The sequence below is a fragment of the Jaculus jaculus genome, chromosome 10 (assembly GCF_020740685.1).
Source record: "Jaculus jaculus isolate mJacJac1 chromosome 10, mJacJac1.mat.Y.cur, whole genome shotgun sequence".
Lineage (NCBI taxonomy): Eukaryota > Metazoa > Chordata > Mammalia > Rodentia > Dipodidae > Jaculus > Jaculus jaculus.
The window spans coordinates 111,171,632-111,197,253 of NC_059111.1; the positions used below are offsets into that span (position 1 = coordinate 111,171,632).

The 25,622-nt window shown below is 48.2% G+C and overlaps 1 protein-coding gene across 1 annotated transcript in view; it reads left to right on the top strand.

Moving 5' to 3' along the window:
• Ptprn2 (protein tyrosine phosphatase receptor type N2) overlaps nucleotides 1–25,622 on the top strand; it is a gene marked incomplete at its 5' end in the record, with an annotated part of 831,187 nt that overhangs the window by 398,960 nt on the left and 406,605 nt on the right. Inside the window, one exon of the mRNA XM_045160998.1 lies at nucleotides 14,043–14,122. Coding sequence (XP_045016933.1) covers nucleotides 14,043–14,122 — 80 coding nt within the window. The remainder of the gene's footprint in view (nucleotides 1–14,042; nucleotides 14,123–25,622) is intronic.

Sequence of the window (25,622 nt, forward strand, 5' to 3'; positions counted from 1 at the left end):
GGCTACAGATAAATGTGCATGGTATTCTGGAAATAAGTGTACCAAGGTAATGGGCAGCTATGCCACACTGCGCAAGTCCTGTATTGGGACTAAATGCAGACAGGAGGGAGGAGCCACTGGAGAGCAGTCTCCATCTATTGTGGTGACTGAAGACCATGCTTTAGCTGAAGCTGATAATTTTCGTGTGGGTTGAGCCCCTCTCCTGTGTGAAATGATATCGTGACTCAGGAGGAAGAAAGCAGCCCACCTTCTTAAGACTCCCAGCACAGCATGGAGCTTCAGTGGCATCCTTTCAGGAGCCAACGTGGCTTCATACGATGCTGTCACCACTTGTACACCTTTATAGCCCTTGCACAAGAGCCCCACAGTTTACGTGACTTGTCCTGGGGCCGCAGGGTTTCCACAAGATGGCCCATGGCAGAGCTGAGAACGGTGCCTCGTGGGAGAGCACGGGGCAGTGCTGGCGCAGTGCGACCCACGACACCCGAGCTGTGAGCGAGGGTGGTCCTGCCTTCCTCCCCCCGTTCATGGAGTTAGTGTGTTCATCTGTAAGCTAAGTGAGAGCCAAACACTGCCATAGAAAGCAAGCATAAATGACTCTTCGTCCTTTGGCTCACGGGGCTTTCAGCTCCCCTTGGTGAACTATAGTCCCGCCTTGCACTCGCAGGACACAGGGCTCTCGGAGAATCCCCTTGCCTGTCAGCTGTCACGGGGACAGGGTGTGGTAGGAATCAAAGTAAGCAGATGCTAAAGGGAGAGCATGATCACTAAAGGACTTGTTTGCTTTCAAAGTCCTTGGGAAGAAAAGAGCACAAGTCAGAGCCTTTCCTAGGTACTGCCAGGTCTCAGTTACAACCTAACAGCTGAGGAGACGCAGTCTGGACTGTCACATGGTTGCTGGACTCTCCCCACCTCCAGAAGACACCACATCCTCAGTTGTTAGGTTTGGTTAGGGCTTAGAGTCTGGTACATTATCTTCAGGTGGCTTGTTGATATCTTCCCTCACATTCAGGTAGAATGGGTTCAGTCTCTTCTTTGTGTGAACCCTTGCTGGGTATTTGGAGTTATTGCCTAATATTTGGAAATCAGGAACACATAATTGTACAGAATATTTAGTAGAATGCTTGCTTTAGAAATATGTGCTTATGTTATTTTGCCAGCCACAAGGAACTCGAGAATCTTATGGTCCTATATTCTCTGCTGAATCTTGACAGAAACAGACTGGGGTGTGCAGAGATGGTCTGTAGAGCCAAGCATAGACTTGCTTTGCTGTCTTCACCTTGGACTAGTCTGGTGCCTAGCCAGGACCTCCCTGCAGAGATCAATGAGTGAGGCTAGAAATAGAAGAGCTGCCAGCAGGCGGTTCTTGACCCAGCAGAAAACTAGGAAAGGAGTTTGTGTGTTGGGGGAGAGGGGGTCTGAATGCACACATGCAGATTTTAGGGTTATTCGTGTTTCATAAGATGCTTTCAACTGAGAATAAAGCATTATTTTCCAGGGGTGGTGTTATATTGAAACTAAAACAATTGGGAACAATTGCCTAAAATGTTATAGGTTCCAATTTACTCATCTTTGAAATAAGCCAGATAAACTGCCATAGTTTGATATCACAAGACTGGTGAGCCCAAGTGAGCACACTCTCCTTCCTATGTCCCTCAAGGCCCAAGGGGCACCAGTGCTGAGTGTGATGGCTACTGTCTGTCTCCCTGAAGGCCAAAGCTGCCCTGTATGTAAGTAGCCTTCCTACTACAATATGGCCTCAGTTTCATACAGGGAAGTAAGTCTTCTTTAACTGTGTAACTTTAGACTTTACCTAGGACTGTGTCTCTTAAAGGATTACTTAGCAAGGTATAAAATGATCAGTGCACTAAATTTATAACCTACTTGATAAGAAAGTTTTATGCTGAAAGATCTTTAAGACACACATAATATTTTGAGAAAGTGTCTTAATATGTTTGCATCAGTATAGGTTCTATACATAAACATATTTCTGTTCACCAGGCCTACACCCATTTATTGTCCATCTACCTACTGTCTACCCATTATTTGTCTAGCCATCCATTCATCCATCTGCCAGTTCATCTGTCCATCCATCCACCCATATATGGTATGGATTTCATCCAGAATGTAGGTATCAGGTAAACAGAGCACATGTTGTTGCCCCACCCAGCGGGGAGTTAAACAAGGACCCGAGGGGAAATTAACCTGAATGAGAGACAAGAGACACAAAGAAGGAGACCAAGTCTAGAGTCTGATCAAGGTCTCAAATTTATCCAGGCAAGCACAAGCTTATAGACAGAAGATAAAACTTTCTCGACAATGCCTACGTGCCTAAAGTAAATAAATACCTCTGTGTATGAACACTGTTTTATCAAGGCCGTATGATAAGGCCTCTGTGCCCGGAGATCCAAGACCAGCTGCAGTTCCCATGGTCAAAGAGCAGCTACAGCTCCCAATAGAATGAGCATATGTTACAAATAAAATTTATTAGGTTGGTGTGGTGGTTTGATTCAGGTGTCCCCCATAAACTTAGGTGTTCTGAATGCTAGGTTCCCAGCTGATGGATATTTGGGAATTAATGCCTCCTGGAGGGAGTGTATTGTTAGGGGCGGACTTATGGGTTTTATAGCCAGTTTCCCCATGCCAGTGTTTGGCACACTCTCCTGTTGCTATGGTCCATTTTATGTTGGCCAGGGGGTGATGTCCACCCTCTGCTCATGTCATCGTTTTCCCCTGCCATCGTGAAGCTTCCCCTTGAGCCTGTAAGCCAAAATAAACCTCTTTTTCCCAGAAGCTACTCTTGGTTGGGTGATTTCTACCAGCAATGCGAACCGGACTGCAACAGTAAAGTGGTACCGAGGAGTGGGGTTGCTGCTAGACACCTGACTGTGTGGCTTCAGCCTTTTGGAGCTGATTTTCAAAAGGAAAGTAGAAGGAGTTGAAACCTTGGTCTAAGAGATGCCTTGCAGTGCTGTAAGTACAGCTTGATGGACTATTCTGGTCAGAGCTGAAAGACCTGAAGGCAGTAAGAACTATGGACTGTGAGGTTTGGCTTATGAGGGTGAGAAAGAGCTTTGCTTGGACTGGGCTAGCAGTTTGTGTGAGAAGCTTGCTCTTATGCCCATGTCCTGAGAAGTTGTGCAGGGTTGCTTTGCGTAGAAATGAACTGGTGTGTGCAGAGGGATATGGCACAGAAAGAAAAATCTTTGGGTGAACTATTGCCCGTTCAGCTACAACTGAGAGATTACAACCTATGAGACTGGGCTAGCTGACCTGCGCTGGGGCAACAAGAAGAATGTAGACTCTTTTGAAGAGGCCCGAGTGCTCAAGGAGTCCTGTTCTTCAAAGTCTGCTTTAATCCCCCCTGGATTAACAAATTGGCACCCTACCTGGTATTGTGGAGTATAAGAAATGCTGGAAAGAGGGTCATTGAGTTTGCAACACGGTCTTGTGTTTTGGAAATGGCCATGGGCAGTGTGAAGCAGGTTTGCTGGTTGCCTGCATAGAGACCCCATGAAGCCATGAGGATGAACCGTGGCTTGCAGTGGAGACCCAGTGGAGATGCCGGGACCATGAGATGGCTGCCGAGGAGCTGCCGGCCCTGATGAAGTTTCCCAGGACTGTGAGTAGCCTAGCTGGAGGGGCGGAATTGGAATGCCAGAGACTTGTTGCTGGTTAGAATTATTGGACTTGAAGATTTGTCACTGGTTAGAGTTGCTAGACTTGAAGCTACAGTTTGATATTTGCCCTGGTTGTTTTAAATCGTGTATTGGTTGAATGTTTCTTTGCTATGCCCAATGCCATCTTTTGCAGTGTGAATATTTGTTCTGTGCCATTGTGGGCTTTTTGAGGTTATTTTTTGGTATTATGGCTCAGTTAAAAGATCTTGGACTATGGGGATGTATGAACATCATTGCAATTGATAAAAACTATGGGGACTTTTAAAGTCAGACTGTATGCATCATATTTTACATCATGTATGGATATCAGTTTATGGGGGCCAGGGGCAGAATGTGGTGGGTTGATTCAGGTGTCCCCATAAACTTAGGTGTTCTGAATGCTAGGTTCCCAGATGATGGATATTTGGGAATTAATGCCTCCTGGAGGGAGTGTATTGTTAGGGGCGGGCTTATGGGCTTTATAGCCAGTTTCCCCATGCCAGTGTTTGGCACACTCTCCTGTTGCTATGGTCCATCTTATGTTGTCCAGGGGGTGATGTCCACCCTCTGCTCATGTCATCATTTTCCCCTGCCATCGTGAAGCTTCCCCTTGAGTCTGTAAGCCAAAATAAACCTCTTTTTCCCAGAAGCTACTCTTGGTTGGGTGATTTCTACCAGCAATGTGAACCGGACTGCAACAGTTGGCTTTTATGGTACAGGCTGGGTAGACCAAAAAATGGCTGTCTGCAGTTTGGAGAGGCTGAGAACCTGGTAGCTTTGCAGACCACAAGGCTGGATGCCTTAGCACTGCCAATCTGTTGCTGAAGGCCTGATGGGTTCCTGGAGGGCTGCTGTCTGCAATCCACATGGGAAGACAGAAGAAGCTGGGATCTGGTGTCCCCTAAGGGTGACAGTAACGGAGTGGATGTACTTATCAGCGTGTAGCCTAGCAGCCAAGCCAAAAGTCTCTGCTTTTTACCTGGAATAGAAGGATGTTCACTCTGGGGGAGGGTCTTTTCCCCTCAACCCTTCCTAGAAATGTCTTCACATGCTTACTTTATTCCTTATCTAATAAAGTTGACAATAGCAATGTTCTGCAGAAATAAGAATAACTGTACTCGGCAGACTAAGGGGAACACTGGGTTGGCTGGACTTCCACAATGCTGTGTATTTTGAAATGGTTTTAATAAGAAAGAAAGTTTTTGTCAGGGACTTCCCTGCCTACTCTACTCAAGATGGAACAGGGCTGAGTGCAGACAGAGATCAAGGTCTTCTGGTTGCCATGCTTGTGGTACTATGATGGAAGCTAATAGTTAGGATCTGACCTTACTATATACACCATTTAGATGATTCCTATATCAATTTACTGCTACCATAAAGACGGAGTATTGTATGTATTTTAAAATAACTTTAAGAAGTAGATTATTAATTGACCTAGTTAAACAGTGTCCTTGTACACACTTGTTAATGGTGGATTGGCTTGTTTGTTTCACAAACCTTAAGTGATAGGATGAGAATGTTCTGGAAAATAAGAACTGTATGAATGTTAAAATCTTAGATACTACTTGGTTCTTAGTTGGCATGCCCTATGTCCATAACAAAAGAGAATGGATAATCACAAGTACATTGTTAGATGTCGAGGGGAGCCACTGAGCCTCAAAGAGCTCAGGAGCCGTGGTACTTGTTTAAGCAGAGACGAGAGCAGGTGGAATGATGCTGAAACAAGTCGTGTTGATACGAGCATGATGGCGTGCTTAAACCAGCTATCAGTAGTTTTAACTTAAAGAATTCCATGACATCCCAGGGATGTAGCGTTTCATTCCCACCCAGCCTGACTGGGAGCTACTCTGAGCGGGGACACACAGCTTTACATGCACCTAATCAGTAGAAATGTTTTGCATGTATCACACCCACTCAGACATGGTGAAGACCTTTCCTATTACAGGGCAAGACTGGCAGCCTCCTCCTTTGGCATTGTTTCCACTGTCAGCAGCATCACCTCTCACAGCAAATGAATTGACTGTCAGAATGTCGATGATCCCCCAGATCACAACCTAGAAACAACACGAGTGCTCTACATCCACAGAGCCCTATGTGGGATGCACCAAAGAGGCAAGCAACCCTCGAGTGCTTGGGATTCAATGTAAAGATGGACCCTAAGATGCACATTCTCAAGTCACAGGGCCAGAAGATGACCCACTGCCTGCACGCACCAGTAATGCCGGGTGGAGAGCCACTGGCTCCTGCAAACACAGGGTGGCACATGGACTGTGTGAGGCTATGTGTGATGCCTCTGTCTAGTGTAGATGCAAGTACACAGAGGAGTGAGTCAGTCTAGACTATCAGTAATGGTCAAGGGTGCCAGGCAGAGAGAGGTCCTGTACCACACATCATCCCCTCTGGTCATCCATAATCACATGCCAAACTACCTTGTGTGATGGCATGAACCTGCAACCCTAGGTACTTGAGAGGCACAGGCAGGAGGGTCCCAAGCTTAAAGCAAAACCTGGTAACATGTAGAGTTCCTCCCCTATACACTGAAGATTCAAGATCAACCTGAGTTACATAGACCCTGTCTTACAAAAAAAAAAAAACAAAACAAAATAATAAACCCATAGAAAAATACTCAATGCAAACACCTTCTAAAATGTGTCTTATTATCCCTGTTGTATAGGTTGATTAATGCACTGGGTTAGAAAGTATCAGGTGCACAATTGGCCAGCAAGGTTCAAAAGTTCCAGTGCTGTGTGCTCCGCAGTGCTATAAGCTGTGAAGTAGGCCAGTGAGCAGTAAGTATAGAACACTCCAGCATGGATGGCCGGAATAGTGCATTCTCACCATTTGTGTATTTGCAAATTTATTTCTGTTCTTTTGTCATGTTCACAGTCAACCAGGCACTGGCTGCCAATGCTCATGTCCCTAGCAAAGGCCCCTGCTCCAGCTCATACTGCAAACTAGGCTCCTTTAAACAAGGGTCTCTTGAGTGCTACCCGTTTCACATTTTTGTGCTTTTTGCTATTGATTTACCTGCCTAAAATGCCCCAGGCATGGTGCTGAAGCACTGTCTGGCTTCCCAAGTGCCGGAAGGCTGAGATGAACCTTGTGGAGTAAACACGGATGTCCTGCACACTCCACTCCCGCTGAGTTACAGAGCTGTCAGCTGTGAGTTCAGCCCTAATCACTCAATGGTACAGATTGGATGAGATGCCTGTGCGTAGAAACTCACGCAGATCAAGATTTGTGTGTCCATCCCACAGTGGCCAGAGGCTCACAGGAACCTGCCTGGCTCCCCCAGGGACAGCAACTCTGTCAGTATTTAGTGTTTCCTGTGTCCTGCGACTTCAGAGAGCACAGCTATGCTGGATAATGAGACTGCCTGTAGTTTTTTTTCTCAGTAATTATCAGCTGAATGTGAAAGGAAACCTGAAAGTCAGATAACAAAGTTGCTGTCTTCATTTCCAAGTCACACCTAGGCATCTCCTTGCGACTCAATGCTCAGTTTCCTTTGTGTCGTTCAGGAATCTCTTCCCAACCAGAACCCCATTTCTGTGTGCAGTATAGCTTCTGTACATCAGTGCAGTGGGCAGCAGACTGTGAGAGAGACACAGAGCATGTGAGTGTTGAAGTTCATGCTAAACTTGCTTCTCAGAGACTTTGCAGTGGTTTAAGCATTTCTGTTTTACTTTTTTTAAAAAATTTATTCATTTGAGAGTGACAGACACAGAGAGAAAGACAGATAGAGGGAGAGAGAGAAAATGGGCACGCCAGGGCTTCCAGCCTCTGCAAACGAACTCCAGACGCGTGCGCCCCCTTGTGCATCTGGCTAACGTGGGACCTGGGGAACCGAGCCTCGAACCGGGGTCCTTAGGCTTCACAGGCAAGCGCTTAACCGCTAAGCCATCTCTCCAGCCCCTGTTTTACTTTTTTAAAATTAAATACAGAAAATACCCTTCCTATGTTGGCAATGCAGACATGGGATTTATTCTAGTGTTTTCAATTTCGTGATGAACCAGAATGCTGAGGCTACACGGTGTTGGGGAAGGCAGCGGCATGCTTGGACCTCAGCACTCCTCCGCCTTACTGCCTCCTCTGCAGCAGGTCCTCAGTGGGCCTCAGCCACAAATCCTGGTGATGTCAGAGTTGGATTCTTGGACTAGGGAATTAGAACTTCATGAAGATTTAGGAGACATCAGGTTAGCATACCCCAACTTGGGGTCCTTATCCAAGTTACCAAAGAATCAAAAAAATGCAGACTCGGAGAAGAGTAAATTATGAATTATGATATTTGTTTTAGGAAGAGTTGGGATCAAGCAGGAAAACCCAAGCCAAAAGAAATTATCCCCCTTCCCTGGCTGGGAAGGGAGAGGGGCAACTAAGATCTCCTTCTCATAGAGTTAAGCCGAAGGGTCAGAGGAACCAAGAGCTTATAAAAGGGGCCAGGAGAGCTCATACATACAGGTTAGGCCTGTTTATATGAATCAAACACCCAATTAGAATGAGCTTTATCATTAGACTCTGGAGTAGAAGGAAGGAACTTGATTGGTCAGTGAACTCAAGAGGCTGACTCAGGAAGGGCTAGCCCACAGGTGTGCTAAGCAGGAAGCTGCTGCTGAGGAATTGTTGCTTGAATGTGACTGGATCAGGCACTGGTTCTAGTCTTGTCAGGGCAGGCAAAGGGGTACCCTGTTTCTGTGGACCAGTCCTTAGCTAACTACCTACCAGAAAAAAAGCAATCTTATTCCTAATTAATATCACTGGGCAAATGTTCCCTGTAGGGAGAACTCTGCTGCTGATGTCCCAAGTCGGCATATTCAGAAGCTAACTCTGGTGTCTTAAAGATGCCTGTGAGAAGCCACACCTGCTGGGAAGACATCCAGGCACACAGGCTCCTTTCAGCAGTGTGGATAGTGGAAGGAAGCGCTAAGTTGACACAGAAGTGCTCACTGGTCACCAGAGACATGGTACCCTGTCATGAGACTCTCATACAGCAGACATCTTTCAGAAGAAAAGCCCCCTGAGATCTTCTGACAGTGCTGAACATCAGCAGTCTCTACAAAGTGAATGTCGTAGAGTCCATGTGAGGTGCATAGGCCCTCACTGTCAGCTGCTCAGTGAACGTGGGATATCCAGTGCCAATCTTTGGGACAGCTCGCTTGCAGAAACCCACCAAGTCTGGGAAATCAGGAGTCAGGACATATGCAGCTTTGAACTCAAGGCTTGGCCAATCCTGTAACATGGGTATCCCAGACATGATAAGGATGGGGCCACATCAGAGACAAGTTAGCAGCTTTTGAGATAATAGTTATCACCTGCTTCCAGGGTCCCTAGCAAATGGGATCAATGCTTTTCTTTCCTACTAAGATGCTCTGTTGGGGAGACTGAGCCAAGGATGCCTTTGAGAGGCAAGTGGAGTGAAGACCACAGGCATGAGGAGGCTGAGGCTTGTATCCCAGAGAAGGATGATCCTCAGGTGCTTGAGATCAGCTCATGAGCTGATGATGTACCTTCACTAATGTGTTTTGGGGATGTCTGCAGAAGGAGATTCAGCAAAGGGTCTGGGTTGTCCAAGGTCACTGGCTGGAGTTCCCAGGATCTGACTCCTTTGCCTGCTGGTGCTGAGTCTCCCAATAGCTCTAGGTGTGCCTGTTGCAGTGAGTAACTTTGACCAGAGAACCTTGAACGTGAAGCCTGGTGCCACAGAACCAATCACTGTCGACAGTCAACGTTGCATTCGGGAGCTGAGAGCAGAGAGAGAGAAGGATAGGAAGTGATGAAGCAGTGAGCATGGCGAGAATGCTGTGCCACTACTCGGGGCATCCGTGGCCTTCCTCCTGGGGCTTCATCAGCTCTGGGGAGGGGAGAACACCAAACACTGCCTGGAAATCGTCCCCACAGTGGGGGTGGGAAAGGACCAACAACATGCAACCGCTGCCCTGTGTACTGTGCACCTCTTTCCACCAGCTGCCTGGTCTGGGTGCTCATCATGAGCCCTCGTCCAGCTCACAGCTGGACTGCCAGCCCTCCCGATGGGACATGGCTCATAACGCACCATAAACCGGGCTGTAATGTGCCCTGTGGTGCCCCTTGGAGGGAAGCTTGATGCTTGTGCACCTGAGTAAAACTAACTTACACAGATGCCCACGGATTTACTCATGGGAAGGGGCCCTTCAATCCATGGGTAGGACCTGTGTTGATGCCTGCCACATCCCAATATTTAGTGGCTGCTCTTTTCTTGGGTGTATTTACCACTGCTTGGGGCTGTCCAGCATCTTTCCTAACCCTTTCTCCGTGAGTACTACACTCTTCCAAGGGGGTCCTTGCCTGGATGCTAGCACCTGAGTAGGCCGAAGTTGTCCTCCCCACGACTACTGCCTCTGAGATTCTCTTTCGTAAGGGGAGGATTGGTGGGTGACACTTGCTCCATGACCAGCTGTAATGGATGACCACAGCTGGACAGATGGGAGGAGGAACATGACAGAGGACTTGCTGTGGAAACATCCTGAGTATGCCAGAGCTGTCTGGGCCCGCATATGGGAGCTAGGTGGGCCAGGAGATTGGAGCTGGCTGGCCACCCTGTACTACTCTGTTGACCATAACCTCCATCTCTCTCCGCTTGGCTGGGAGGGCCTTCCCTGATCTGTGCTCCATGGGTCATCTTGGTAATGAAGGGCATGGCTGTGGAGGCTTTCGCCGCTGGAGTGGTGGGTGGATCTTTCCCATAGCCACCAGCCCGTGATCCCATCCACACAGTCTGTGATCACCAAGGCTTTCATAAGCAGGACAGAAAAGGAGGCGGCAGTTTGCAATATACTACACATGCTTGAGAGGAGAGAAGAATGATGACTCTGGCAGAAGACAGTGATAAGGGAGTAAAATAAAACCACGGCAGCAGAACTGACATCCAGCCAAGCTAATCATCTGTAGATTCCTAGCAATGTATTCTCAGATCATTAAAGGAGACAAGCATTTGCACTGACAGTCTCCCACAGCCCTTTTTGCCTTTTCTGACTGGAAAAAAAATCCAGTGAAAGTAAGGGAAGAGACCCTCAGAGTACCTGAAAAATCTTTAGTGGAGATTACAGATAGGATATCTTGGTACTGTAGTAAGTACATGCCGCTATCTACTGTGTCCATTTCTGGTCACCATGTGGTGTCCCTTGGCATCAGCCTGCCTGCATCCTGGGCTGGATGGAGTTATGGCCTTGGGGAGAAGCCTAGAACTATGCATCATCTGGGGCTATACCGAAACTTTGTCTCCTCAGCTATTTGCAACTTCACTATCATCACAAGCCCCTGTATTAATTGCAGCATGCAGATTAATTTCAAATTGGCTCCATGATCATGCCACAAAACAGGGGATGAGTCTCAGCTGGACTCTGCTGTGAGGACCTGAATTTTTTCCTAGGATTTCTCTGGCAGCCCCTTTGCCTGACTGCAATCCCCTGACTATACTCCAGTAGACCTTGTCTCACATGTTATCTAATCTAAAACCCAGAGCTTCCTGTTGGAACTACAGAGTCCCACAGCCCTGTGTCCTCTGTGTTTACAGAGCGCCTGCTTCCACAGTGTCCCTGTGAAGAAGCTCCAGTTTCCAGGGTCTTGGAGGCTGGTATGGACGGACATGGTGGAATGTGATGGGAATAGCCGGGTGGCAGGCAGGCCTAGGCAGGACTGTGTCTGACCTGCGGCTGGCAAGCCAGTCTTCTTAGACTAGGGTGAATTGGAGCAGGTCTTGCACCGAGTCTCAGCTGAGTAAACACTGGGACTTGATGAAGTGGAAAGGTTCATCGGAGCCTCCCTTAACACAGTGATACACCACAAGGACCACACAGTGATCATCAGCGGGTGTGAGCCTCACAAGCAGAATGTACACTCGTGGTCCCATGGCTGCCCTCTCTGGGTCCTCTAACACGAGCATGATGGCTCCCTGACTGCACCTTGTTGGGCTCTGCATAACGGAGACAGGCGGAATGCACGTGAGTGGTGCCGATTGCTCTGCTCACCTCAGCCCTAAGAGCCCTGTGTGCCTTCGCAGAGACAGGGGCAGGGGCTGTGGGACAGACATGCACATGCTACCCTTCTCTGTGGCTCCCACTCCATGCATCGAATGGTAGATGTACATGTTCTTCCCCATGACATGGAAGCCAGAACTTTGAACTCTAGGCAACCAGGAAACTCCTCATGGTCTCCAGAAAGAAAACATGCCAGGGAGCTACTAAGATTTGTACATTCAAAATTCATGAGAAAATATCCAAGAACCTAGAGTCCTGCGGCTGAGATATGCTGCCCGTGCCATGGGTGACAGACGAGCATTTTTCACAAGAATAAGGGCTTTCTCTTAACACCAGAAAACTACTGGGCTCCCGTGTCCTGATTCATCATCACAGCCACAAACTGATCGCCTGCCATATAGGTGAAACTGGACATGAAACACCAGAGCCATTCATCCAGCTAGAAAGCTAAACATTATCTATGAGGTGGTTTGAACGCCAAATGTTCCCCGTAGCCTCATGTGTTTGTGATTAAACCTCATGCTTAATCTTCAGCTGGCACACTCTTTGGGAGGTAGGGCCTGGGTGGAGGAGGTATGTTGTTGGGGGTTGGCCTTTGGGTGTTAAATAAAGCCCAGCCCCCCTTGCTGTGCACAGAGCTTACTCTCTTCACTTCCTCCATGCCACTGTGTAGATGTGACACGTGGATGTCTGCTCCTGCCATGCCAATAGTTCATGTACCATTTAAGCATTGGATATTTAGATGTTTATAGTGCTTATTGAGCCACTGTTAGTGCCCACTTGGGGTGGAGGTGACCAGAATGGACTGGGGCTTTGAGAGGTGGTAGAGCCTAACTCTGGAGTGGTAAGGGTGCCCATCCCCACAGAACTGCTGACTCGAATGAACATACCAACTCTTGTAGGCCGGGAAGGGTCCTGAATGAATTTAGAAGCTCACAGGGGACCAGCAGGGAAAGGCTGAGCTGTGAGACAGTTGAGATCTAGGCTTAAGCAAGCAGTTGGCAGTCCCATTCAGTCCTTAGTGCCAGAGTGGCATTTGTGGTAATTCCCTGGGTTCTCGGGTGGGAGATCTGGACGTGGGAAACTTCTCACCTCTTTTGCACAGTAGGGCAGGCGTAGACTAGAATGGAAGCATAGAATTGCCATTATGGCATTTCTAGGGGAGTTAGAAGAAGTGAGATACCCTCTGGATGTTTCTTGTTTAAGGGGTCGTGGGAGTGGCACCTGGTGTGCTGCTCAGAGCAGGTGCTTACTACTTAACACGGATCTTGTTGAGCCCGAAGTGATGCTGAGACTTTCTAGAACGGTTGTCATTGTCTTGCCAAGGTAGAACAGCTTCTACTTGCAGAGTGCTAGAGTCTTGGGCTGGCTGGCCAGGACAGTGAGCCTGAAATCCCAGGAGGAGAACCAAGCAAAGGTACCACGAACATAGATGACATCCGAGCCCATGGTCGTATGTGAGGTTTAAAGGAAGCCTTGGACCCATGTCCTGCTTGCAGTTCTGGAGATCAGGAGGAGTGGAGGCTCACATTTATGCTTAGAGAGAGAGACCATAGGGAATGTGGCTATGGGGTAGTTTTATTCCCATGGCATACTCTGTGCTATGAGAGTGGGAGCTGGGGAATGGACGCCAAAGATCTAGGTGACATGGTTCACACCTGGGCCTGTGGAGAGTTACTGAGGGGGAAGCTACTGGAGACCAAGACTTCCTTGGCTGCCTTCTCTCCCCAACCCTGCTTTTCCCACTGCTTGTCTTTCTGGAGTTTTCCCCTTAGAAGATATTTAGGGTATACACCTGACTCTTCCAAGTGCATGTGCTCAGTATCTGTTCCCATACCACAGGCTTTGCAGATGCCTTCAACTGTTCAAACGTCATGGACTTTTCAAAAAAAAAAGTTCAACATGGTATTTGAAAAACATCAAACACTATAATTCCTGCCTAGCCACTCCTCTGCCAGCTGCTTTTGTATTAAATAGTTCTTAATGACTTGGGTGATTTTCAGATGACTTCTGCAGAAAGAAACAGAAACAATGCTACCATTTTACTTTTAACTCCCACTGCAATGTTGTGCCTGGGACCAAGTTCTGCTTCCATGACAATTCCTTCTTTGTGCTTGCAAGAACCCCTACCTCCCATGCTTGGTTATGGGTTAGCTTTACAGTTTCCTGTGGTAAGAGCACATCCCACTGCAGTGTTTTCTAGAAAAGTGAAACATCCAGTAGAATTTCTGGAAATGAAAACAAAATGCAGTAACAAAGAGAAAAACCCCCGTAGGAATAGCAAAGGGCAGCCTTGAGTATGTCAGGGTTTTGGGAGCTTGCTGATGGGCCAGACATAGTAATGACCTAATTCCTTAATGATCTCTTCCAGAGTTCTAGGACCAACAGTCACCTTCAGAGTGAGTGCCAACATACAAAACATGACAACCATGGACGTCACAAAGGCTACAGGTAAGGTTGTATCCTCACATTTGTGTGCACATGCACATACACAGATGTGGTCAAGGCAGGAATAGACCTCAGTTCAAAACAGCCCATAACTGTGAATCTCTACTGGACAGAGTCTAAGACAGCATAAGACACAGCCAACCCACCTGGGCCTCTCTGGATTTCTCTGATGTGTGAGCCTGGCCTTTGCCAAGGAATGGGGCCTTTGTTGATGCATCTGAAGTAAAAGGAAAGACATATTTGTGAAGATTAGTGTTTTCAGTGCCCAGTGTGAACAATGCCATGTGGTTGGATTGAGGCTTTTCATGCTATAAGGCCCAGAAGTACATTCCACATGCAACTTTACTGTTGCTGGTGGGCAGAGTCCTACCTCAGGGTCTGGTGCTCTGAGGGAATGTGGTGACTTCAGGTTTGCTGTTCAGAATCCAAGTTCCTGAATATCCCTAAGACCTCTCCACTGATTGGCTGTGTAGATGTGACTAGCAGTCATCATTGAAAACCCACAAAGGTGACCAGCTAGGGACTCAGAGACCAACAATCATGGAGAACAGATAGTTGTATACTCTTGTGAAATGTGCTGTTTGATCTTTCTAGTAAGGAGGAGTTGGATTATATAACAGCTCTGGCATTTTGGAATGATTTGCTGAAAGATGACTGCATTTTAGGGCTGTTTCTGGGAGACCAGACTGAATACCTAACCTCAAACATAGCAGAACATAGCTCCTTTTCCATGAGACATTTGTGTGACTAAATCTGTGAACTGCTTTTATTGTTGTTTGCTTGTCTGTACTTTTGCTAGAATATAAGTTGTTTTGGACATGACTGGCGCAGATGTTTGGTTGGCTTAGAGCTGGGGAGGCTCAGATCCCCTCCTCATCTTCTCTTGGTGCCTCACTGCCACAGTCATCTTCTCTGTCCAGTGATGGCTGCCCAGCATAGACAGTGTCCCGTCTCCCAGAGCGGAATAGGATCTGGGTCTCACCAACTTTGATTCCCACTGGGTTTACTTGTAGGAACATCTGCTCTTAGTGATTCTTGTCTACTGAAAATAGTGATTTGGGGGCTAACAGTTTTTTGATTAGGAAGTATTCTTTGTGCTATACTCTAGAAGTGTGACACCAATCTAGGCTTTGCAGAGAGTTAGACCAGCCCATTTCATTGCCATTCTGAACTATGAGGCATTCGGGGCCCGGGCACCGTGGAGTGGAGGGCAGCACGGTGCTGCAGTTAAGCAGTGGGCTCTGGAAAAGGGAGCAGGGAGATTCTTTCTGGAGATCCTGTTACCCAACATGGAAAGAATTCTGCTTCAATAGCTTTGGTTCCCCACAGGCTTTAGGCCGTCTCCTTCCTCCATTGGTGCCACTTGAAACATACCGGTTCTTCCACACGAGGGACGATTAGACACATTTAAGGCCAGCCAGTTGTCAGCGTTTCATGCAGAGACACGCCAACAGTGTGCCACCATGGACAGTTCCCCCCAGCGCTAAGAAATGATTCTCTGGAATTCGGATTGCTGGTACTTGCAAGTGGGGTGTAAATCAGTCTTCTGATCCCTAAAATCATGACAATATCCTCACAGAAAATGCCTTTCGTTAACTTTCTGGATTTCTAGGGAAAATGAAATTGATCATTTGTGATTTAGTTTCTTGATCATTTCAAATGTGTCCAAGTCATGCACTAGTGTTACATCAAAGAAAAAATAACTATCTAAAATGGAGATTTGAGTCTCATACCAACAAATCTGAAAATATAAATCTTCCAGTTTACCCAGGGCATTTGTAACTGTGCAAGCCACTTGAATTCTGCTTGTGAACGTGTATGATTTTAAGATACATGCCTAAGTTAAAAAACATAAGTTCCTTTCATATTATAAATTGTACATGATGCCACGTGGGGAAAGTATTAGAAATAAATAAGTTTGAGACCTTCAACCTAACTACAGTGGGCACCCACTCCCACCTTCTCAGAGCCCTGGAAACCCAGAGAAGCAGTTTCACACACAAACTGACAAAGACTTTCAAAGTTAAAAGGAATTTTCTGTGGCTGTTAAAGATGAAGAAGTGTTTGCAAGTGATCCAACGTTTCTGCTTGGGCCAGTGAACTTTGTAAACAGAATGGGGGCATAGCCATGTATGTCCGCCACACAAAAAACCTCAGTGAGTCTTCTGTTGAAATTACTGGGAATGTTATTGGCTGCCTGAATGCCCTTTGAGTTTGCATTTTGTCTCTTGAGGTGGCTTTATAATACAGTGTCTTAATATCCTTTGTTATTAATAAAGGGAAGCCTAACCCTGGTAAAGAACTTAAAGGGCATTTATTTTTCTAATGTTAAACAAAATGGCACAAAAGTTAATGACTAGACATGCATAGAGTCCTCAGCACACATCACATAGTATTACTGCTGATGAGAATGTAGCTAGCTTTCACAGAGTTTCTTCCTTGTGTTAGGTGATTCTGGGAATTAAGCTTTACTAATTTAATTTTTTATTTAATTTCTACTTCTTTTAGAGACAAAAGGGGAGAGAGAGAGTGAGAATGGACGCACCAAGGCCTCTAGCCACTACGAATGAACTCCAGACACATGTACCACCATGTGCATCTGGCTTACATGGGACCTCGAGAATCAAACCAGGGTCCTTAGGCTTCGCAGGCATGCACCTTAACCACTAACCCATCTCTCCAGGCCTCATTTCTAATTTTTAGCATGCATCAATTATACAAAATAGTGGTTCTTATTATGTTATTTCCCTATGTATATACATCCTTTGATCAAATTTACCCCCATGACCCTCTCTCATCTTCCCTCCCTCTCCTGCTCACTCACTTCCTCTTTCCTAATAGACCCTATGTGCTTCTGTGTCCTTAAAAATATGGATTCCACATGTGAGAAAAAAAAAAAAAACATGTGGTCTTCAGATTGGGGCGATGGCTTAGTGGTTAAGGTGCTTGCCTGCAAAGCCAAAGGACCTTGGTTCAATTCCCCAGGACCCACGTAAGCCAGATGCACAAGGTGGCACATGTATCTGGAGCTTGTTTGTAGTGGCTGGAAACCCTGGTGTACCCATTCTCTCTCTCTCTCTCTCTCTCTCTCTCTCTTTCTCTCTCCTCCTCCTCCTCCTCTTTCCTGCTCTCAAAATTAATAAATAAAAATAAAGTATTTAAAAATGTGGTCTTCGTCTTTCCAAGCCTGGCTTATTTTTTAACACAATTATCTCCAATCCTGTCCATTTTCCTGCAAACAGATTGATTTTTTTCCTTCTTAATACCTGAATAATGCTACTGTCTCTTTGTCTGTTTGCTTGTTGATGGGTATTCTGCGTGATTTATGAACATGGGGAGGGGCACCAGCAGCTTGTGGGTATTAAAGTTAGTGTGCCCTACACAGGGAGGTGCTTCCAGTGCCTTGGAGAGTCCAGAGGCACTGGTGGACACTTACACTCCAGTGGTCAGCTGGTCAGTCACTCTGGCCAAGCATGGAAAAGATACTTCTTACTTCCATTTCCTAGGGAGGTTTTAATTAATACTTTGTTTTTCATAAAGTTTTGCATTTATCTTTTTTTTTTAAAGTACCCTCTCATCTTTTAGAAGCCAGAGTGAGTCTGTGTTCATTCCCTCCATTTCTGTGGAGACCTCACTTAATCACCTTTTGGGTTTCTGTGGTGAATTGTCCACAATCACCCTATAGTGGGCATGTTGCATCTCCTGCATGGTCTGAGATTAAGTTCCACCTACCGATGTAGCCTGCCTCCGGGCTGAGCTGGGACTCAGCAGCCTGTTGACAATGCATGTGCTCAGCCACAGCCCTGTCTGGGAATGCGAAGGCTGCCAGCCTGCGGTAGCCGGACCAGGCCCAGGTGTTTAATTTGAAAACCTAGCGGTCTCACTCATGGTGAAGGAAGATGAGTCCTTTTGCAATCCCTGCTTAGGACAGCCAGCCTTCACTGCTGACCCCAAGTGAGGATACATGTTTCCTGCTCCATTTGTCCACACCTAGGCTCTCTCTTGTGCAAAGTGTTACCATAGCCCTAAGGTGACAGGGCTGCCTTTAAGGAGGGCAGTCTGGATAGGACCATAGAGCCACCGTTGATTTGTCAGGAAGACAGCCACATATCAGAGCTCCGGGGAAGCTCCACAGAGGTGCTGGCTTGAGTCCCTGCCATCGCCCAGGCCTTCCGGGACAAGTTGTTCTAGTCCTGGGCTAATTCTTGTGGAGTCCTCAGCCAGGACACTGAGGACCGAGGACAAGGACACACTGCTGGCCCTCTGAGGGAGCCTCCGAGGGAGCTGCACAGTGCCTCATGGAGCCTCTACATGGTGTCCTCCTTCCTGTGGTGATAGCCCACTCACTGATACCCCACACTGATTCCTCTTTCCTCAGGCCTCCTCCTCACCTTTCCACACTGTCCCCCCAATAAACTGCATGGCCACATCCTCACCTAATTGGCTTCCGGTGGATCCAGCTTATGGGACTGTGGCCTTGGCTTTTCATGGCATGGGAAGCCATGGGGTGACATGACTGAAGTGAGTGAAGCCCCCCGCTCTTCCTGCTGTCTCGCAGGCAGACTGTGGCTGTGGAGGAGCAGCAAGAGCAGAACCGTGGCGATGGCTCTTGTAAGAGTCCTGGTCTGAGGTGACATGGCTTTGGGAAGGGTGTCAGAGTCAAAAGTGCCTGAAAATGACAGATTTGCTGACAGCGTGTGGTGGAGCAGTTGTGGGATAAGACAGAAAAAGGAAAGGACAGCCCAACAGCCAGAGGCTGGAGTTGCCATTGACGTGCTAGGAAAAAATAGCAAGGAAATCGGGGTCGTGAGGAGGATGAGGAGCTTGGTGTGGCACACGTTCCTCTTACCATTAACCCTGCAGGTATCTGTCACTTTCCTAACTCACCTCCTTCTTCTTCACCTCCTTTTGGTCCCTTTAGCCCTATTGTCTGTTATTCTGTTAGCGCAGGAGTGAATCGAGTCATCTTCATCCCTGGATGGGGATTGCCTCGCGTCACAAACGGGGCTGTGAACTACAGTGGGTTTCGCACACATGATATGGCTTCAAGATAAGTCCTGAGGGAGAAAAGCAAGTAGGAGGAACCAACACAGAGGGTATGAGCCTGCAGCCATGGTCACCTTCCCGCAGTCATGGGTTAATTCTCTTGGCGTCCTCCGCGGGGACGTTGAAGTCTGGAGATTAGGACCAGGCTGCTGGCCTTCTGAGGGTGCCCAGCTCAGAAAAGAAGCAGCATATGTCAGAAGCCACCTTCTGGGAGTTCTGCAGATCCAAGTCCCCATGGCAACTAAATGTGGAGAGAGTACGGGAATAAATGTGCCGTGACCAAGCTTCTGCCCGTGTGCCCCAGTACAGCTCACCTGTGCCCTGCAGCAGGGCCTGTGAGCACAGGTCTCATGGCAGCCTTGGTCCCAGTGCCCTTGAGCCACTGACCTCGTCTCCTGCCGCTTTTACAGCCTGTCCCCTGGCTGCTGCAGGGCAGAGTGGACAGGCCACTTTTGCAGAGGAGAGGGTGGCTCTGGTGACATGGGTGGTCCAGACAGTTATGACGTGGGAGCTCTGAGTAGGCCAACTCTACAACTTCTTCTCCCCAGCCCACTGGTTCCTGAAACTCCCCTCATCATAGGCATGACCCTCGGGGTACTGGATGTCTAGACACACATGGTATGTGCAGCACTTTAGCCCCCAGCAGAGTTAGCACACTCAGCCAAGGGCAGGTCAGGTTAGCACACCGCCACCTGCCTCAGCACAGGGCAGGAGCTAGGTGGCCCAGGAAAGTCTTGGAATAGAGCTGAGATGGAACACGCAAGGGCGCCTGAACATAAGGGACTAGAGTGAGAGTTTGGCCCTTGATCAAAGCACTCAGAAAAGCGTCTCGGCAAAAGATCCTGCCACAGGCAGATGTCATGTGGTCAGTTCTGCCCCTGTTCAGCCCCAACTTCTGAGGGCTTATCTGCACACTCGCCCACTTTCTCCTCCCAGTACAAAGTTCTGATGGCTTCTTCTTGAAGATGGCCTGCCGTTTTACCCAGCAAGGCTGGCATTCCACATCTTCATAAGGACACACGAGAGTGATATGGGGCAGAGCAGGGTATGTAACCAGTAGGCTGCATCAGCATTATAGTACTTGCATTACTGGGCCACAGTCCTTGGAGTAGCGATGAATGTGTCAAATGCAAACTAGTCAACAGAACAAAGGCTGGTAAGCGACAGTCCCGATGCTGCCTGGCCACTGCCCATTGCCTCCATGGTGAATGGGGTCTACAGGCCGTTCCCACCTCGGGCCCAGCCCTCTTTCCAGCATCATTCGCCTTGCTGAAGTGGAGTGCCTGCCCAGTGGAGAAGGAAAAGCAGGTCCTGCCTTCAACACACCCGAGCTGTCTCCACTGCTGCTTCATGGTAGCTGAGGCTGCCGAGGTGGGGAGATACGGGGTTCAGAACCTCAGTTCAAAGCCCATTTCTACTTTTTTTCTTCTCTGTGCTCTTTAGACTTGAGGATGTCGTCTCTATTAGGCAGAACTAACAGCTGTACGACACAGAGCCGCTTCAGGATTGAGCAAAGCAAGGAGCCAGTATCAACGCACAGTTTAAATTGTAAAGGGCTCGTGGCAAAATTGTTGGTGTCATTGCTCATGTAAAACCTGCCCTGGCTTTGCATGCCTGGCACCTAATGTCAGAGAGTGCCAAATGGTAATGAAGGGAACAGTCTTGTTTTGTTCCCCAGCAGGAGCCAACCACAATACGATGGGGTGGGGTCAATTGCAATATGCTCTGGGGATGGATGGAGGCAGGCTGGTCGCATCATGAGCTGCAGGAGGGTGCTGCTCCTTCCTGCTCTTCCTCCCAAGGCCCATGATGTAGCCGTAGCTACAGCTTTCATATGCAAAGTGCGGGGCTCTTTGCAAAGATCACACAGGGTAGCGCCGGCATGTAGGGTTGGCATGCTGTCCACAAGGTAGCTCAGGGGAAATGGTTCTCATCTCTGTTGGTATGTTGGCTCTGATTAAAGGTGGATGTACAGTCACTCTTTTAAGAACTAAAGACAGTTTTCACTCTGTCAACACCTTGTCTCATTATACTTGCAAAGCATGAGGAAGCAACTCTTCAATGAAGTCTTCAGCAAAAGCAATTATGTGGCTTCATCCCAGGGTAGAAAGCAGTACGAACAGTCCCCATCTTCATGGCCCTGGACAGCCCAAATGACACTTCCCACCAGCACGCATGGCTGGCACGGGCTGCCACCTGCTTCAGGAAGTGTGCTGTGTGTCTGGTTAGAGTGAGGCAGGTGTTGACTTCTAGTTGATCTATGATGGCTTTAATATCTGAGCTCTAACACCTGAAAATTCATACTCACCATCGCAGTTTTCAGCTCCCATGTCGGTGGGAGGCAAACACCTTGTGGGGTCACTTGTGGAGGTCTCCTCTTTGTTAGATAGCTTGTGGCAGAAGTGCCCATCCAAGAACTGGCCATCCGTGGACCTTCAGATCTTCAGAAAAGATCCTTATGGGGCAGAGCATAGCCTGTGGCAATTCCTTAACTCCAAGGATAGAGATGCCTAACTGTGCCAGGACTTCACCTTTACATCAATAAAATGAAAGGCAGGGAATGAGGTTCTGAGCCTGTACAGTCGGCCTGGGGCCTCTGCCTAAGCCACACCCACGCCTTTACAGACACAGTCACAGAACCCTTGTGCGGGAAAAGAAAAGCCTTACCAGAAGCAGCTTGTGGAAGGAAAGGGTTTAATTAGACTAGTAATTTCAAGGGGAACTGCCACAGTGGGAAAGGCATGGCAGGAAGTCCACATCTCACCAGGGTCAGGAAGCAGAGGGAGAGAACGGCAAGTTGTGGTGGGTTATAAAACCTCAGGACCCACCCCAGTGTCACACCTCCTCCAGCAAGGCTCCACTTCCTGCAGGTTCCACAACCCTCTAACCCTCATCCTCAACTGTGCTACCAGTGGAAGTGGAGCAGTCAAACTCATGAGCCTGCGGACACTTGATACCCAAAGCACCATGCCCTATGGTGCCCAGGTCTCCTCCCAGCCCAGCAGGCCTTCTCCTTCCCTCCTTGTGTCTACTTCTGCTTTTGCTAGTTCCCAGACTGACTTAGTCCTGCAGGAAAAGCTGGTGGGCACACAGTCTCCAGGGTTTCCATGGGCTCCTCTCAGGCCTCCAGAGGAGCCTATCGTGGTCTCCAGTGCATCCCTTTACCTGTTGTGCCAAGACCAGAAAGCTCTGACCCTCAGGCCCATCCAGTGGCTGATGCTTTAGGAAGTGAACCCTGAACCCTTAGTTTATGCCTTATTACAGGCTGAATTCATGACCAAGGCAGAGCTGCATGATTTAAGTGGCTGCAGGGTCATGGAGCCTAAAATATTTACTCTCTGATTAGTCACAGAAAACACCCCAGAGCTCTCAGAGCATGGATTGGCACTCAGTACCTCCTGGGGTCATGAGAGGCACAATCTAGGGTCCTCCCATTATGAGGATTTAAGAGGATGAACCTCTGAAATTGATTATATAGGGGTAGAGCAAATGACTTAATTCTGGTGGCTTATAGGAAGGAGAGACACCAGAAGGTACACCTGTCATTGTGCCCTTGCCTTTTACCATTTGATCCTCTGAGCTGCCTTGGGGCTCTGCCAGCAAGAAGATTACCAGCACATGTGTTCTAGAACAAGAGCCAAAAATAACCTATGTTCTTTATAAAGTATCCTGCCTCTGGCAACTCATTATAGTGATAGAAAGCAGACTGATACACCAACCATGCCCTGGTTGCTTTGCTCACAGCAGGTACTCAATACTTGTTGGTGACCATTTGTATCCAGGGTATGGAAGAGAAAAATATAAGGCACGCGAAAATGCCTCCCCTTTTTTCGTGAGATGCCTTAGATGGAATCTTCATTGAAAAGCGCTTGCATCCTGGGACTGTAATACACCAGCTGTAAAACAGGCTTTTGTACTGCTGGCAAGGTAGAGCTGTCTGTCTCCTCCTCGATGCCCATTTAAGATTCAGATCTATAACTATTTCTATCCCTTCTGCAGCATTTGAGAGATTTACTGATGTTGAGAGGAAAATGAATTGAAAATCTGCCAAGATTTTTACTTCTTAGGGAATATCCATACTGACCTCCATTGTCCCTCACTGCAGAGTCCACAGTCATACATGTCCAGTGATCCACTCATGTCCCAGTGACCAGTATGTTTTGCTGTATTTCACAGTGTAGAGACAGGCACCTGCTGTGGTATCTTCCTGCATTATTGGTTCCCCTGGGGTATAGGAACCTGGAACAAGCATGTGCAGATGGTGCTCAGCAGGCAAGAGTTGGAACAACCAGGTGAACCACATTTCTAAGACAATCTTGGTGCCAACACCTCTCTGCAAGAAGCTGTTCTTTTGTTCCTGCACAGTATTTTGCTTTGGAATCACTCCAGAGCTCCAGTAAGTGCCTCACAATGCCAATGGAAGGTTAGTGACCTGTTGAGCGCCCACAGTCCTCGTGCTAAAGAACTGGGGAGACTTTGGAGGCACTTACAGGACAGGAAACACAACTGAACAGTTGCTTGTTATGGCAAAGTCACAGGCAGAAGAATGCACACTGGGCAGCATGCCTGCTGCCCGGCCCTGAGCCTGGCATCTGCACTGGTAGAGGCCATTCCGTCTCCTTTGACCCTTGAGGCAGGAGATTTGTCTCTGTCCTGAGGAGGGCTCGCTCCAGGGGCACACACTGGCTCTGCGCAGCTCACTGTTGCCATCTGTTCACCTGGGTGCTAGGAGGCCACGTGCAGGCCCCGCCCTCTGCTGACCCCGCCTCGTGCACAGGGCGCAGGGGGCAGGGGTCTCGTCTGCCCAAGGCTGGAGATTGAAGGAGGACGTTTCCCTGGAAAACTCCCCTGGTGAAGACACATTCCCATCCTCCTGTCCTTTTTAAGGAAAGCCTTTCAGGAGCCAAAGAACGACAGAGTTTTCTTTTTCTGAAACAATGCACACATAGAGACAATGACATTTCTACACATGAGTAATTTCCGTTTTTATATGCAGTTGCTCGTCTTTTAATAGAAGTCAGATTTCTTTTATCTGTAATTAAATCCAGACTGTATTATTTGTTGAAGGTCCTCATGGATTTTTGGCTTTATTATTCCAAGACCAAATGAATAACAGACTTCTATACATCATGTTAGTAAGTAATTCCACTTACCATCCACTTGCTGTGAAAGCAAATCCTGAGGGATGTGGGGATTTTACTTCACTACGGGGCCACAGCTTGTCTCAGTTCTCCATGAGACCCATCTACCTCAGGTACCCCATTCTGCGCCAGAGCCCACATGAGGACATGAGGATCGCTGGCATGGGCCTGCAGCTCGCTTTCACGTCCTGAAGCTGACCTGTGCCTTGCGCTATCTCTCATCACTTTGTCCTCAGCCTTTGCCCTGTGCTGAACATGTGCACTGTGGTACTAGGGCTCCTGGGGGAGCCACCGGATCTTTTCCAGAAGTGAGTGGAGCAGCCTTCTGCCCCGTTGCCTGAGCTTCGTCCTCTTCTGACCCTGACCCTGGCATGCCCGCGGCAGTCACCTGCACAGTCAGAAAGTCCCTCCAGCAGCACTGGGAGGAAGGTCACTGTCCAAAAGTCTGTTCTGTGTTTATGGGGAGTGGCTCTGCCCTTGCTCCTTCACAAGTGTCAAGTGTCCTCCAGCTACTGAACTACTAGGACCGCACAGAGCTTCAGGTTAGGTATAGGATGACAGCCACGTCAGGAAAAAGAAAGGACTGTTGCAGTACCGTGGAAACATGCGCCCTTGAGGGCCCGTGTGTCCACACATTATCACAGGAAAGCTCGAGCAACCATCCCAGCACAGCAGCCAGTAGGTGCCACTGTTCACTTATATAGCAGGTGTCTCCAGGGGCCACAGCCAAAGTCCTTCCCCATCAGACTCAGCGCTGTCTTATGTGGCCACTGTGTTCTTGACTTCTGAAGAGCCTGTCTTGGCCATCGATGCAGACACTGCCTGAATGGTTCTAAGAGACACTCGGGCAGAAGCTCAGTGTGCCCCAGGCCCTGAAGGCCTCCTCAGGCACCTGGGCTTGAAATGCCCAGCACATTTCCACGTCATTTGAGCTGAGCAAGGCCAGGTTCTTCTTCTGTCCCTTGCCTGGCAAGTGAGGTAGTTTTGCCAAAGTGCCTTTTTCCTCTGAAGTGGGAAGGCTCGTCCCCAAGTGTAGGCTGGGCCAGTGTATACTGAGCCCCTGCTGTCCATGTCTTATATCAGGTTGTTTCTAGATAATGCAGGTTGATGTAGCCCGCAACGTAGCGTCTGCTCACTGTTGTCCTGCACACAGATGGGTCTCTGTACTTAGCAGAGAGCCAACATGACCCTGCTGAGAACCCTCTCACCTCCCCATGGGCAGACACAGGACAGAACAGCGACTGGGGAAGGATGGCTTTTATTCACAGCCACCCTGTCTCAAGGTTATGGCCATAGGGTTACCCTGAATAGCTAGC